Source organism: Aotus nancymaae, unplaced genomic scaffold (genome assembly GCF_030222135.1).
Source record: "Aotus nancymaae isolate 86718 unplaced genomic scaffold, 86718_ANA_hifiasm-v0.15.2.pri h1tg000040l, whole genome shotgun sequence".
NCBI classification, from domain to species: Eukaryota; Metazoa; Chordata; class Mammalia; order Primates; family Aotidae; genus Aotus; species Aotus nancymaae.
This window is the reverse complement of record NW_026988454.1, coordinates 114830996-114848326: the sequence shown is the minus strand read 5'-3', so window position 1 is coordinate 114848326 and position 17331 is coordinate 114830996. Positions and strand designations below refer to the sequence as shown.

General features: G+C 39.2%; 1 protein-coding gene across 1 annotated transcript in view; it reads right to left on the bottom strand.

Annotated features, from left to right (window-relative positions):
• The window catches only part of TNFRSF21 (TNF receptor superfamily member 21), a 72064-nt gene that overhangs the window by 6537 nt on the left and 48196 nt on the right, over positions 1–17331 (bottom strand). Inside the window, exon 4 of the mRNA XM_012441602.3 lies at positions 15934–16199. Within this exon, the coding sequence (XP_012297025.2) occupies positions 15934–16199 (266 nt within the window). The remainder of the gene's footprint in view (positions 1–15933; positions 16200–17331) is intronic.

Below are 17331 nucleotides of genomic sequence, written 5' to 3'. Positions count from 1 at the left end.
CTCCCTCACTTTGTGCAACAGCAGCTGGTTGCATTCCTACTTCATTTAAAGTTATTATCATTTTTTCCCAAAGAAAAACAATGCTCATAGAAACTTCTTTCCTTGATTTACTGTAATATATACAACATCCAGCAAAGCTGGTTTGCCATACTGCAACTGTACTAGGCATTGTGTTATTTCTGGTTTCTAATCAGAACACTGAGTCATCAGAATGTGTGGAATAAATTAATTCCTTGTTTTATTAATTCTGAAAGTTCATCGTTCAGTATTCTGAGTTTACAGCCAATGAAGAACACCTACAATAAGATTTAGATACCAAACAGAAGAAAAATACTCTTGGCCAGGCACGGTGGCTCACACCTGTAATCCCAGCACTTTGGGAGGCCAAGGTGGGCTGATCATGAGGTCAAGAGATCGAGGCCATCCTGGCCAACATGGTGAAACCCCGTCTCTACTAAAAAATACAAAAATTAGCTGGGCATGGTGGTGCGTGCCTGTAGTCCCAGCTACTCGGGAGGCTGAGGCAGGAGAATTGCTTGAACCTGGGAGGTGGAGGTTGCAGTGAGGAGAGATCGTGCCACTGCACTCTAGCCTGGCGCCTGGAGACAGAGAGAGACTCTGTCTCAAAAAAAGAAAAGAAAAGAAAAGAAAAATACTCTTAACAAGAAAGTCAGATTTCCAGAAAAGAGGCTCCTTTTACAAAAACTTTGAGCATAAACTTACCAAGATATTCACAAAATAAAATAATTTATTTCCTAAGCTTCCTTGAACTTTCCAAATTCTCTATAAAGATATATTAGGCTGGCCACGGTGACTCACACCTATAATCCTAGCACTTTTGGAGGCCCAGGTGAGTGGCTCCCTTGAGGTCAGGAGTTCGAGACCAGCCTGAGCAACATGGTGAAACCCTGTCAACACTAAAAATACAAAAATTAGCCCAGCTTGGTGGCAGGCGCCTGTAGTCCCAGCTACTTGGGTGTCCGAGGCAGAAGAATTACTTGAACGCAGGAGGCGGAGGTTGCAGTGAGCCGAGATCATGCCACTGCACTTCAGCCTGGGCGACAGAGCGAGACTTTGCCTCAAAAAAAAAAATAATAATAATGTTTACAGCTAGAAAACCAATAAACGTTGTTTTTAAAAGCAGTCACCACTGATAAGTATATTTTCCTTCTGCTACCTTGAAAATGTTGTGGTTGCAGCAGCTCTTATTTATACAGTTATCCAAGAAACAGGGTAGCAGGAAGATTATCGCTGTGGCTGAGCTCCTCTCTATACTTTTGTTAAATGTTCATGGACATGGCATTCATATGTGCCCCAACTTATTGAAATGAGGCAGATATTAAGAAAACGTGGCCTGTAAAGGCAATGTATCTGCCACTTATTTGAAGTTCCTTTGGAGAAACTTGAAAACTACAGTTCTTTTTGCTTTATAGCCATGATGTAATCCTGCTAACTTGGAAAACTCACATGAGAAATGAGGTAGGGACAGTAAATAGACCCAAATGGTAGGGGGCATGGACAGCTCCCAAAGCAGCCCAAAAGGGAACAATTCTATTGTGTGAACTTTGAGAGCATACCATTTCTTTTGGCCAAACAAGTCCCAAATGTCCTTCTGATTAGTTTCCATGCAAACACATTTAGTCCTTCCAGATACTTAGCAGTCCAAACTGATAAGGGAAGAAAGATAAATAGTTCACCTTACTCAAGGGTGGGGTCACATCTAAAGCTCTGCTGCTGACCTAACAATTTTCCTAAGCACCTCTACCACTGAGTATAAGGAACCATGCAAACAGATTAGGTAAACAGACTGCTGCTTGAAATTTGGGGGCCTGAACATCTCTGGGTTACTGAGTTTGGTAGCAGTGTTTATGAGAATAATGATTTAATTTGCATCTGGATTGTACTGCAATGAGCCATAACTGTCATCATCACCCTTCCTTATTTCCAGCTGTGTCCTTGCCAATCCTACATTCCCACAGCAACCAGACTTCTAAAACTGAAGTACCCACTCTGTGTGCTCAACCAAATCAAAATTGGAAACTGAGGCCAGGCACAGTGGCTTACACCTGTAATCCCAACACTTGGGGAGGCCGAGTGGGTGGATCACCATAGGTCAGGAGTTAAAGACCAGCATGGCCAACATAGCAAAACTTCCTCTCTACTAAAAATACAAAAATTAGCTGGGTGTGGTGGCACATGCCTGTAATCCCAGCTACTTAGGAGGCTGAGGCAGGAGGATCGCTTGAACCCAGGAGGTGGAGGTTGCAGTGAGGCGAGATCACACCACTGCATTTCAGCCTGGGCTACAGAGCAAGACTCTGTCTCAAAAAAAAAAAAAAAAAAGGAAACTGAAGCTCAAAAACAATTCTCCACTTCTACTATCAAACTGAAAAATCACTTCCCTGTTGACTGGCCTTTCCTTCCTGTTGAAGGTTGCAGTATTCCCCTATCCCCTGGGGATGGCAGAGCCATGCATGGTAAAGGAGAATCCTTCCAAGCTTTATTCATGGCAAGGGTGGTATATAAATGAAATAAGATTTTGAGGCAGCAAGATCTGGCAGCATTCCTGAGTAGACTCTGAGAGCAGGAATGGGCGAAAACTCCAGCCTCAGCCGCCATCTGTGTGGTAAGCACTTCATGTTCCTCATAGTCAACTCCTAAAAATCAAAGTCATGAAAATCCTGGAAAAATCCTTGCAAGAAAAGAGAAGAGACATAACACTAACTAGTTGCGTGGTGCTAGGAAAACCACTTCCCTCATCAGACCTGTGGTCTCATTTCTAACTTAAACAGGTTAGACTGGGTCACTTCTGCGTTCCTCCATTCAGATTATGTCTTATTTATTGCTTGTCTTACTGTTGCTATTTCATTCTTCTCACCCACTAATCCCCCACTCCAACTCTTTTTCCCCTTCCAAGTTACCCCCAACTGAACTACTCAACTAAAGTTTACCACAAAGTTATTTTCAATTACTACCCAATTACAATCTCCCTGTGGTTGCACAATCTGTTTTCATAAAACTAATTAATGACTTTGATGCCTCAGTAACCCCCTAAAATGAAGTATTAATTACCCAGCCTACTGAAATGGTTCAATTTAATCCCTTGGCTTCTGACACTACCCAGGTGGATACCACCAGGCACCTTTTTTCCCTAATATAACCAGATATGCCTGAGAATTCCCAGCAGAAAGCTCCTTACAGTAAAGTCGCTGTTTTAATTTAATTTTCTCTCTAGACCTTATTCAACACTTAGAAAGAAGGGAGAGTTCTATGATACATTTGTGAAAATCTCTGTCACTCTAATAATGGTTTTTAAAAGCCCATTTGCTAAATCTAACTGAAACATATTGCTGTTCAATATGAGATAACAGAAAGAGACTTGAAGAAGTAAGCCACTGCAAATACTGTGCTAGGTGATTCAGCATAAAATATCTGTGATTCATTTGCCGCTAGGGAAGTTGTACCAGCCCCATTTTACAGATGAGGAAACTGAGGCTCTAAGAGGTAATAACTTGCCCCAAGCCACGGAGCCAGAATTCAAGACCAGGTCTGTCTAGTTTCAAAGTTACCCTCTTTGTTGCCATGTCACTTCCCTCTCTGGACCCCACAGCATTTAGAGAAATTTGACAAACCCTGTAAACTGATTACAAGCAATCACATGACCACAAGGTGTTGCCCGAAGCCCTCCACCAGAGTGAAGGGGGTAGAGATGAGGTCTGCAAGGACCTGGGACTCAGTGGCAGACTTACACTCCAGCTGGATGACTGCCCTGAGATAAACAGGAGAGATTCTGTAAATACCAGATACCTCAACTATAGCCCATAACTTTGTTTTCTATCGAAAATATTTCAGGTCCCAACAGACCAGTGGCTGGTTAAAAAACAAACAAATTCAATTTCTACTAAATGTTTATCTCAAAGGAATTCTAGTCACAAATAAATATAAAATCACAACTATTGAAGAATTATGATATTATCTCAAGCCTGTTTCCCCTGCTCTCCCAGCTGCCCAGATCATCAAAATCAAATTAGATTTCAAGGCTTTCTATAGGCCTACATAGGCATATAAGACTGGGCTCTGGGAGAAAAAAGGCATATTTTCTTTGCCAGAAAAGTATTTATTGATATCTGAATCTATGTGGTCTTTAGAGAACAGGAATTCAGATAATAAGAAATGCTTTCTTATTCAAATCTATATGGGTCCAGGATTTCAGATATAAACGAGGGTTCAGATAATGAGGGTTAGCATCCTCATCACAAAACAATTTACCTGAACCCATTCAATTCCTAAGTTTAGACATTATAGAATACTTGTATATAATTATTTCTTCCTTAAAAAATAAAAACTAATACGTCGCCTCTAAAAACAAAAGTTTCAGATGATGAGACACAATGATTTTTAAATTATTCTTCTGAGGGTGAATTCTTGTTCAATTCATTCCAGGGTAATGGGTCTTGGCGAGTAGAACCCAATATATTCAAATTTTTTTGCAAACAAAAAGCTTAAGAGGCAAATGGAAAAATGCTGGTTTCTAAATGCCTGAAAGAAGGATTACCAGTTTTAAGAAATTTAGGGAACGTCTTTGAAATGGAAATATGGACTGGAAATATATACATACATAGATAAAGCAAATATGCCAAAACGTGAATAACTATTGAATCTAGATGGTAGATTTATTATTTGTTGCAATGTGCTTCCAAATTTTCTTTGCTTCATAAGTCTTCTTTTGAAATGTTATTTTAAAAAAGTAAAGAGAAGAGCCAAGAGTCAAATAATTTTAAGACAAAATTCCCCAAACTTTTCCTAGGCTTCCACTGTTGAGTTAAAACTTCTTGTTTTCTTTCCTTCTTTCTTCTCCTGAGCAGCCCAGACTTCAGGACATGAAGCAAGGTGTTTCCATCGCATAAGCAGGAAACAGCACGAACACTTACATCTAAATTGTCAATTGGCAAATGCACAGTGAGGCCCATCTGCTGTCTAGATCTCTCTGGGATCACTGGATATCATGGGACGGAATGAAGAACAGGAGCACAATGTCAAGATGTTCTGCTCAGCTTCCTTGGGAACCCCCAAGCCAGACCACAGAGATAGCACAGGTGAGTGAACCTTACACTGGGAGCCAATGCGGAGCCTGCAGAACAAACTCACCCACCATCAGGAGAATCTCAGGATTAATCTGGCCAAAAAAATGTCAAAACCACTGGGGAATTATTTTAAAAAACATTCCCATTCACCCTAGATCTGTTCAAGCACAGAATAATAAAAAGGTTTTGTTTCAACTGCAACCTTACTTAAGGCATATGAAGTTAGCCTAGGTTAACTAGTCACAGTGGGTTTCTCGCTTAAATACCCCAAACTCAACTCAAGGTAGCTGGCTACAATTTTCTGGCTATACCTAATCTTAGAATTCTCATCATTTCTAAGAGTTAATTTCAAAATTGAGCCCCAAAGTCTATAAATCCACCCCCATTTAAGTCAAAGTGTCAATAGCTAATCCTTGCCCTAAGCAAGAGAACTGTGCCTTTCCTGTATGTACAGGAGAAAAGCCACAACAAATAGTGCTGCACAAATCTGCCAAAGCTGGTAAGAACCGGCTGGCTCCTGAGGGAGGGGCAAGGGAGGCCGGCCCCACCCAGCTGCCCTGCGGGTGTCTGCAAGCTGTCCAGGCTGCTGACATCAACGGTAATGGTGTTGCAGCTCTGAGCTGACTCACTGACTAGCTTTCTCAAAAAGAGGAAGTGAGGACAGTGAATAAGTGGGCTCTCTTGGTTCAGAGCTGGAGTTCACTCACGTTTGAATATATTGCCAAGCCTTCTAAGAGCTCAGCACCATCAGAACATCAGGAGATCATGCTCCGTTGGAAATTACTTAGGTTTCCCTAAACTTCTATTGGGAAATCTTTCCCACACAAAAAAGGCTTTCAATAATTCTGTCCATAAGAAAAGGTTTCACAAACCTTTTTAAAGCTTGCTATAAGACACTGTGGAGGATAGAGAGTCATTTCATAGGAAACTCAAGACCGTGAAGTAAGAAGGCTTAAGTTCATCTTTATGATTCAAATTTTTTGAACTCAACAAATCTGATTAAATTAGCATTGTGTAATAAGTCCATTAAGTAGATTCATGCCATTAGAATTACAATACATATGATCCACAAATCTAAGTTACCTTTGACTTTAACCTCTGACTTCCAAGTCTCAGCAACTTAGTTTCCCTTCGTGGAAGTTACCACTGTTACCAAGTCACAATATACTCTTCCAGAGATTGTCTATACTTATACCAATAAATAAGTACATATATTCTCCACCCTACCCCTTATTTTTAAAAATAATTTTTAACATATATGTATATACTGTGTGTGTGTGTGTGTGTGTGTGTGTGTATATATATATATTATTTTTTTTTTTTCCCAATATGGTGACACAATGTACTACATACTGTTCTTTTCATGTTGCCCAGGCTGGAGTGCAGTGGTGCAATCTGAGCTCACTGCAACCTCCACATCTCGTATTCAATTGATTCTCATGCCTCAGCCTCCTGAGTAGCTGGGATTACAGATGTGCACTACCAGGCCCAGATACTTTTTGTATTTTTAGTAGAGATGGAGTTTTACCATGTTGGCCAGTCTGTTCTCAAACTCCTGACTTCAAGTGATCCACCCATCTTGGCCTCTCAAAGTGCTGGGATTACAGGCGTGAGCCACTGCGTCTGGCCCTACATACTATTCTTCACCTTACTTTTTCCTCTTAATTCTTCTTGAGGCTAGCACATGAAGAGCTGACTCACTTCTGACAAGTGCATGCCATTCCACTGAATGGATGTTCTATAACTTATATAACCAGTCCTCTAGTGAAAGGCACTTGTAGATCTCCTACTCTTTTGCTATTACACATGACACTACAATGAATACACGTACTTGTACTTGCATCATGCTGAATGTATGAGAACATCTGTAAGATATCTTCCTAGACATGGAATCATAGGTCTCTATGCCGGCCTGAGAGGATAAAAGTCTTCATGTTTAAAAAGTCTTCAGTATTTCCTTCTCTGTCAATTGTCTCGTTCACAAGACGGCATAATTTTTTCTTAATTTGTAAAAATTCATTATTTTTCAATAAACTTAACCCTATGTTTCAGACGATTTCGACCTGTGATTATTTTGTCTTTTGATTTGTATGCGGTGTTTTCTGGCTTGTATATTTATTGTTAAGTAGTTGCATTGTTCTTTTACAGCTTCTGTGCTTTACGCCATTCTCTACTGTTGTGATTATAAAAACAAAACATTCCCCCATGTCTTTTTCTAGTACTTTTTTGGTGATAATTCATTTAGTTCTTGGCCATTTAATTTCAGCCTGTCCTCTGAAAGTCCAACTGTAGATCAATCAAGGTTTCCTCTGTGGCAATTGGTTATAAAAAAATCAGGAGTGACATTAGTCTTTCCCAAGGAAATGGTGAAGAATAAGTGATGAAAACCTCGAAATTAACTGATACATAATAAAACCTGCTGCTGACCACAATGCAATTCCTCATCAGCAAGTGTACCTGTTATTGACACTTGGGTTATAACAGAGTAAGGGACACTTTCACGAACACAAAGTGGAGAAGCTAGGCCAAAGCTGGAAGCTATTCAACTTTATCCAAATTGGTGTTTTGGCTTTAAAAAGAAACAATGAAAATGTGCTCTCCTGCACTGGTAATTGATGGAGAAAATAAACTTCTTTTCACAGTATTGATTCTGATTTCCTCCCAATGCACTTTTTGAGAAAGCCAGTAAGGGTGTAGATTAAAGGGGCGGGAAATGTCATCCACTAATAGACCCAACCTTCTCTGAATAGTGAGACACTCTGTCTGAGAAAAAAATTAAAGCCCACTTCAATCCTCTGTATAGCAGCTTCACAGAATATATTCTCAAGTCTGGCTCACATAGCTATGCCTCCTATAAAACTGTCAGCATTTTAAGGGATGATTCTGTTTTGTGTTTTGTTTTGTTTTGTTTAGTATCTCAGTGCCTGGCACAGGGCTCAATATATAATGGGTCCTCTGATAATCTATCAAATAAATTGCCTCAGTTAAACCATCTCAACCTTAAAGGCAATACTAATAATAAGATGTGTGTGCATGTGTGTGTGTGTGTGTGTGTGTGTGTGTGTGTGTTGGGGAGGGAGTGTACATTAATATAAAGACCTTAAGAATCTGTTTCCTAGACTTTTCTCCTTACAATCTGCATACATTAAGCTCAACTACCATATTTTGTTAATTCTATGATGCATTTTTTTCACATTTTAACATCTCTGAAATGGGGATGTATCTTACAATTATAATTAGCAGTATTTTGTTTCTCAGTAATACACATGACAATGGTACATCTTACAATTGACATGGGACTCAATGAAATATAGTAACATATCTGTATTAGTCAGTTTTCATACTGCTATAAAGAAATAACTGAAATTGGATAATTTATAAAGAAATAAGGTTTAATACACTCATGGTTCTGCAAGCTGTACAGGAAGCATGATTGGGAGGCCTCAGGAAACCTATAATCATGGCGGAAGCCAAAGGGGAACCAGGCATATCTTACAGGGTCAGAGCAGTGGTGACAGTGAGGGGGGAGGTGCCACACACTTTTACACAACCAGATCTCATGAGAACTCTATTGCAAGAACAGCGCCAAAGCAGGAAATCTGCCCCCATGATCTGGTCACCTCCCACCAGGCCCCACCTCCAACACTGGGAATTACAATTCGACATGAGATTTGGGCAGGGACACAGACCCAAATCCTATTACTATCTCAATTAGAATACCCACCTACACTTCTCAGGACAAGAAGCTTGCTAAATAAATCAGATATAGAGACCCAGGCAGTGCTGGGGACACAACAGATACTCAGCAAATGCTGGTTCACTTTCTCCTTAATGTACATTTCCTGAAAACAGAATGCTTTTGCTGTCAAGTCAGAAAAGGACAATGTAGTATTCAAATTCCAACACAGAAAATAGTTGCTGAGATTTACTGAGCCCCCTACTCTAGGTCAAATGCAGGACTGGGCATTTACACTAATCTCTAGTTCTCAGCAAGATCTTTACAAGGCACTTACAAAGAAACTGAGGCTTGGAGACTTTATAGGACTTGCCCGAAGTCACATAGTGAGTGGCAAAAGCAAAATTCAAACCCAATTCTGAGAGACCAAGTCAAATTCTTGAATTTGTCAGTTTCTTCTAGTAGTTCCTGGAGATTCAAAGTTTAATCTCTAGCACTTGACAGGAAATGGGATATTAAAACTTTATTTCTGTACCTTAAATATTACACAACAGTTAAGGGTTTTTAAAAAGCTTGCTACTGAGCAAAACAAGGATATAAGTAAAACAGATATTCTTTGCAGAGTCAAAGATTTGAGAAGCCCTTAATATGAAAAAGCAGGTGGGGCTTCCTAGGCAGAAACCAAGTGTGAAAGTTTCAGGGAAGAAGACCAAAATACAGTCTTGAAAAAAACTAGTCTGATTTTTCTTTAAGTGACTTTCAAATGGACAAGTATATATCTGCTCTAGCTTTGTATGTATTTTTTGGCAGGTTGAGTACTCCTTCACTCTGATGCTTATAATTCCTCATGCACACTTCTATTATAACATTTGCTCATCCCACTGAATTATAATTATTTGCACATATGTCTCCATCCCAACAAGTGAGTTACTGAATAGCATTGACCACTTTTCTTTACCCAGTACCAGGCACACAGCTGGTGCTTGAAAAAAGGTTGTTGACTAACTGAACGAAACCTTGGAATATGATAGTAAGTAGAAAAGCCTGAAATGTTATTGAAAATCTAAAGGCTATTTATAAACATTGCTCCTCTATGCACAATGACAACTTTAAACACAAGCATCACTAACTGTTTCTGGTCCTATGTGTGTCAGCAATCCCTTTATAATGTCCTCTTCTCCTCACCACCCCAGAAGTTCCCCAGAGCCTTCAGTCACACCCTACGAATTAAGTAACTTGACCTTAAATAACCCTCTATGCTGTAGAAACACGGCAGGGGGCAGCCACTAGATACATGCAAGTTTAGCAGTTACCTTAGGTCTTAGGTCCTCGGGTCTTAGGACAATAACCCCTATTTTCCAGAGATGACAAATTGGAAAATTAATGACAAAGACTAATTTGAATAGCCAAAAAGCCAACAGTTAATGTACAGCTGGTATTTGCTTCAACTTGCCCTCATTGTATTAAATTTCTGAAAATAGCTGGTCTCAGTCAGACCCATAGATAAGGACAGCTGCATCCTGCAGCTGGTAAGCAAAAAATCAGTAACTGTAGTTCCCTCTGCAGCAGAAGCAGCAGGAGCACTGTTCTCATCAAAACAGAAGGCTCAGTACTTCTCTAGCTGTTGGGATTCTCCGAGTTGATTACACAGAGCAAAGCCATCCAAGCTCCAACACAGAGTCTACTATAGTAGAAAGAGAGAGAGTGTGTGTGTGTTAAGTGCACAAACGCTCTGTTCTTGAGACAGGTCTCCTATGTGGTTCTGGAAAGGACTAAGATACCCTAACAAAGAATCATTCTATTATATAGAAGTCAACAACAACCACCACAAAACACTGACTGTGGGTCCACTGGTTGTTAAATTATAGTGTAGTTTTAATCTACTTAATCTTACGGAAGGAGAGATAAGAAGTAGAGCATGGATGCTCAACTCCAATGCTTGATCAACATCAGTCCTTTACATTTGTGAATCCCTGATCAAAACAGACAGCTAAAGTCACAATTTATATTATTTTAAATTGTTGTGATTGTTTTTAATATCATCATTTTTAAAGTATCTATAAAATTTCTTTTTCCTCCCCTTTCTCTCACGAAGCAATGAAGGGATGCTGAAACTCTAACCTCAAATATAATACTTCTGAACCTAGCTGCTAAGCATCACTTTAATATCTCACTCTAGTACGGTTCACAGTAATTTGATTATTAAAATTAATTTTGATAACCACTCAGAGTGTGAAGGACAGGTCCTTGAATTCCCATTTTAAGTGGAAAACTCTCAGCATTAGAGAAATTGTTTGCCCAGGGTTTCCTATGGTGAAGAAACAGACTCCTTTCCTTTCACCCTATCTACGGTGCAGAGAAAGAGTGCACTGGTTAAGTCTGTCTGAACATAAGAAGGTTCCAGAATAAAAGGGCAGAGCAAAAAAAAAAAAAAAAAAAACAAGGAAAACCAAATCGTAAGGAAAACTAGAAATTCACTTGCTCAATTTTGCTTCTCTTTTTCTGACAGCTATTGAGGAACCAGACCATTATCTCCCTCACTAGAGAAAACATCCCAGCCAGCCTAGGAACATGTGCTCAGGCAGTATGCAATAAATAGCTACAGTTAGCTGGGATTTCCAGCTTTGGGACACTGAACCCAGAAAGCAGCCTTCCTGCTCAACCATCTACTTTCAGCAGTCCTGGAATTGGGAGAAAATCCCCACCTGACACTAAGTGACCCTCTGTATTCAGCATCTAAAAGACCCATTAAGTGTATGAGGTTTAGCTAGTTAGGAACATTCTTCCATCTCTCTTGCCTCCACAGCCTGGAAATAATTGCAACTATTAATAGTCAACATTTGACAAGTGCTTACTGTGGGTCACACTCACCTCATTCTCAGAGCAACCCATAGGACAGGCACTTATGTTGTTCCTATTTCTTCATGAAGAAACTGAGGCAGAGAGGCCAGGTAATTTACTCAGAGTCCCCAAAGTGACTATGTTGCCAGGATGGGGATTTAACCCAGCACATGTCTCCACACTGACGTTCTGATCAGAGCCTACTGGCTGGTTAGTTGGAGATTCAGCACATTCCTCCTCCCCACCTCTTGGAATTACTCCTTTGGATTATATAAGTATGTGTAAATTTCTTCCTTCTATCCAACTGTAAGCTTCCTTGATGGTATTGACTTTGTCTTACTCATCTTTGCATTGCCCAAAGTGCCTGGAATAAATAATACTGTGCACAAAATTTGTTATGTAATACGGATTTAAAAATAAAATCACATCCTCTCCTTTGCTGGTTAGCAGGGGAAACTTAAACCCAGGCATTAAAGAACTAAAGGAAAATAACTGGCAAGCTGAAATTTTACTTCCAGCTATCCTTCAAAAACTAAGGTGAAATAATGCAATTTATTTATTTACTTAGTGGGCACTTTCCAGACCAAGAAAAGCAGAATTTATTGCTGGAAACCTACACTGAGAAATATTCTTTAGGCAAAAGAAAAAGATCTCAGGTAGAAGTTGAAGCTGCAGGAGGAAGGTATTAAGAAAAGATCAACATGCAGATACATCTGTGTGACTCCTGACTGTGTAAAACCATAATAACTATGCCTTTTAGCAGTATTAAATGTGTAACATTAAAATTCATGAAAACAAAAGCAAAGTGTAAGAAGAGGATTAATAGGCTTAAAGTCTTCTAAGGTGGTTGTATCTGTAAAATGGTGAGAAGTACATTTATTATATCTCTTATAATTTAAGTATGTGTGTTGTAATCCCTTCAGTATCCATTAAACATGAAGTAAAAATGTGAAATTAACAAGCTAACAGATAAGGAGAAATGAAATAAGAAAAAATGTTTGATTATTCCAAGAGACAGCAAGAAAAGACAGAGAGAGAGAGAAAATAAAGAGGAAAGGACAAGTTGAAAACAAAGATATGGTAGATTTAAAACCAAATATATGAGTAATTACATTTTTAAAGTTATATTAAAATTACATTTAAAAAGCAATTATATAATTACGTAAAAATCTAAACACACTGAAATTCTCTAATTGTAAAAAGCTATCAGACTAGATTTAAGAAAAATATCTGAAATATATGCTTCGTATAAGAGACTTTTTAAAATAAAGACAGAAATAAATCAAAGTAAAAGAATGGAAAAAAGAGATAACATACAAATTGGAATGCTGAATTAGGGCAGTGTTTTGTTTTTTAATAGCTTTGGCAAAATCGCAATAACTTTCAATTATCATCCCACTGCTTTGCCGCTTCTTCCAAATGCTCATGCCCCAGAAGGGAAGAATAGCTATGATTCTGGAAGGCTGGCAGTTTAGATGTTGAACTTGAAAGAAGAGAATGCTGAAAAATACAGCTCATATCTCAGATAAAGAAACAGTCAGACTCTGAATGGGTTTAATTTTAAAATGGCTAATAGGCCACTATGGTTAATAATGAACTGGCTGTTCTTGACAGAGGTAACTGAAAGTCACACCAGGTCTAATCTTTTGAGTGAAACATAACATAGGTACTTTCAGGCTTACGAAGAGGAAAAATCATTGACCGTTTAAAAAACATAATCATTTTTACCCATTAAGAGTCCATTAACTCCTGGGGCAAAGCCCCAAATCCCCAGCAGTACCATCACACACAGGGAGTACAAGTCCATCATAGGATGAGAAAAATAAGTCTCAGTTAAGCCCCCTGCCTTCTGGTTCTCTTGTTAGACCAGACAAATCTCAGAGATAAACTATGCACAGAGAGTTACATACTGTGCAATTACCACTTGAGCATCCCTAATCCAAAAATTCAAAATTCAAAACTTTTTGAGCACCAATATAATGCCACAAGTGGAAAATTCCACACATAACAGCTTAACACAAACTTTGCTTCATGCACACACTTTTTCTAATACTGTATAAAATTACCTTCAGGCTATGTGCATAAGGTATACGTGAAACATAAATGAATTTCATGTTTAGACTTGGGTTCCATCCCCAAGCTATCTCATTATGTATATGCAAATATCCCAAAGTCTGAAAAAATCCAAAATCTAAAACACTTCTGATCTCAAGCGTATCAGATAAAGGATGCTCAACCTGTAATAAGAACTGGCAGCCAGAAATCCATGCTCATTGACTATTAAAATTAGAGTTAGAGCTGGATCCAAAATGCTGCTAGACATTGATGCATATTATTAAAACGTGAAATAAAAAACTTAATATTGCCTTCTCAGCCTCCATCATAACTCATAGGCTACAGTAGAACCAAAGAGAAAGCTGTAGGGTGCTTTGACATTACTGTTCTCAAAATATAAATAACAAAAAATAGGTACTATTAGAATCTTTTGGTATTATAGAAGAGATAGGGGAAGGAAAGAATTAAACTGCACAAGAGTTTGGCACTTAGGAAGAAGGTGCTTTGCTTTTTCTCTTATTCATTGACCTAATGATTTTGTTATGAATCACTCATTACGACATGTACTCTCCCCTTTTTGCTTTTCCATGGGCCCGCCAAATCCTAATTTTGCATCAATTGTATGTTATCCTTCTTTTAGGTATCATCAAGGACATTAGGCGATTTATTCTCAAGTATCTAAATCCTTCTTTTAGCCTAAGGCTTGTCTTCTAGTTCTCTCCTTAAGCCAATATTCTAAGAATGCACAACAATGCTTTGCCTCCAAACTCCCTGGTATTCAATCCACAGCCATTTTACTTAATTGGAGGGTAAACATCTCCCTTGCTTTCCCCCAAATCCAGCTACTTAAAACCTAATTTTAGTTGTGAATAATATTTCACACCTAAATTCTTTCTTAGAAAGTCATAAGACACTGGTGTATGCCTCTGAATATTTATCACTTGGTCTATTAGTAAGTATTGTTTCTGAAATTCCACATTTCAAAGAAGTTAAAAATATGCCAGGAGCTTTAAAAGACCACCTTCGAAGTCAATTAGCACCTTTAAATTGTTATCATCCAGTTACTTGGATAAAAGATTCACCTGATGAATGGTTACCTCAATAGTCAAGAAGTACTGCACTAGTAATATAAAAAGATAAAAGCATTTGGACTTCTTAAATACATCAAGTATACTTAAGCATAAGTAGAAAGTATGTAAATAGAATCCTTTGATATACAAAATGTGAGACAGAATGATAGCAAATTGAACTAACATCATAAAACATCTCTACCTAGCTCTTTTAGGTAACAAATTTGGACCACTGGAATAATAGCACAGACTGGCCCTTTATCTTAAATGGGTTTTATCAAGCCTTAGTGGCAGCATTTTCTTTACTTTGGAATATGTCCTGAAACCTGAATCAAAGTCTGTGGAAAATATGATTCAATATCCAAATCTGTACTTTATTCATGGCCTTTCAGGGAGGTACCTATGATTAAAGAAAGACTAAGTAAAATGAGTTATATCATGGTTGTAACTACCATTTGTAGAACACTTGCAATGAGTTAGGCATTTTATATACTTTATTTCTCATCTTAATCTATATAGCAGGCTTGCAAATGTGAATAACAGAGACAAGGAAAGTTGAAGTAACTTACCCTTCATCACCTAAGCTAACAAATACCAGAGCCAGGATTCAAATCCCGTGTTGTCTGGCTCCAAAGCCAGGGCTCATTGGCTATAAAGAAATCACACTCCTGAGTCCCCTCAGTTCCCATCTAATGTGCTCCATTGAACAACCCAAGGAGGAGTATCAGTTCTGTCATCAACTGCTGCTAGCAACACTGCATCCTCAGGAGGCGAGATGCTGCCTTCATAAGCCACATCACAAAAATACCCTCTGGAGAAGAGGAGGGTGTAGTAAAAAGTCTTTTTTCTTGGTTTCGTTCAAAGTGTACCATGGAAAATGAGACTGTAAATTAGGTAAGAAAGAGAACTTTTACAAATACTGATTCATACTCTGCCCCCTGGAGATTTTGATGTGACTGGTGTGCAGATAGGGTCCGAGCATCAGTATTTTTTTAAAGTTCTCTAGATGATTCTAATGGATGGCCACTGAGAACCCCTGTCCTAGAAAGTAAGGTGTGTGTGTGTGCAGGTGTGTGCATGTGTGCGTGTGTGTTTGTGTGCCTATCCTCCGAATATGTTATTTTTCTTTGTTCCCATATAACTGATAAAATCTGAAATACAGAGGCAATCAGTCAGTGGTAAAGACACACAACCAGGGTTCCATTACCTGGGTGGTGTCTTCCATCAGCCCACGTATCTTCTCCACAACATCGTTTCTCCGGTGCTGGCGCAGGGCGCTAATCAGCTGGGCGAGGCTGGCCTCAGGGCCCCGGATGGTCCAGTGCTGCAGAGCCGCGTAAGCCCGCTCGTGGTCAGCTGTGTACCCGTTGGAGAAAGCAGCAACCTCCCTCTCACTGGCATTGCAGAGAAATTGATAGATATCTTTCCACTGACTTCCCACTTGGGCTGCTACAAGCTTCAGGATGTCGATACCTACACCAGAGAAAAAATAAAATAAAAAACAAATGAGGGCTTGTAAGGGAAGCTCCTTTTGTAAGGCAGCTCTGCTTTAATGAATGAACTCGAAGAGGGACGCTTTCCTATTGCTGTATATCAAAGGAATGCATTGCCTCCCTTAAGCACTTGGCACAAGCAGCTCATCTTGTGGACTAGCTGGGTACCCTCATAACAAATTTCACTTCCTGAGTGTGGAACCAGAAGAAGGAGGGATCACGGAACTATAATAAATCAGCCCCAAATGTTTTGAAAGCCAAACCCAAATAGGGTATTCACAGTGATTCCTCTGTTACTATAGTAATCCACCCTTGTTGATCGAGAGAGGTGGGGTGGAAAAGCTCCAAGATCCCCAGTGGATGCCTGAAGCCGCAGATGGTACAGAGCCCTATACACTATGCATGAATTTCTTTTTCCTTCTTCACAATGTCATAGATAGAATATTCCTTCTTCTTGTAGCTCTTAGAGACCTCAGCATACAATTGACTTTTCTTATTAAGTTGGCAACTTTCATCTTTTCACTCAAAGGAAGTACTTCATAGCCACTGACTTATCCAAATTGTCAGCATCACTCCTCTTGAGCTTTGAGCCATTATTAAGTAAAATAAGGGTGACTTGAACGCAGGCTCTGCAGTACCAGTACCACGACAGTCAATCTGGTAACCTAGATGGCTACTAAGTGACTCACAGGCAGGTGAGGTCTCTAGCATGGATATGCTGGACAAAGGGATGATTCCCTTCCCCAGTGGGACAGAGCAGGATGGTACAGGACAGCGTGAGATTTGATCACATTACTCAGAATAGTGCATAATCTAAAACTTATGAATTGTTTATTTCTGGAATTTTCCATTTAGTACTTTCAGACCACAGTGGACCACAGGCAACTGAAACCTTGGAAAGCTAAACTGTGGATAAGGGAGGACTACTGTACAAAAGACAACAGTAACCAAGTAAGTTAGAGGCTCCCATCTAAAAACATGGTGACTTCATGACATTTAGAAAAAGGGAAGCTGCAGATTAAAACTGCAAAAGACTTTGTCATTGTCTAGGTAAAAGGTGTTCAAATTCTGGGAATGATGTCCTTTATATCAACTGACAGTGTGCCCAGCTG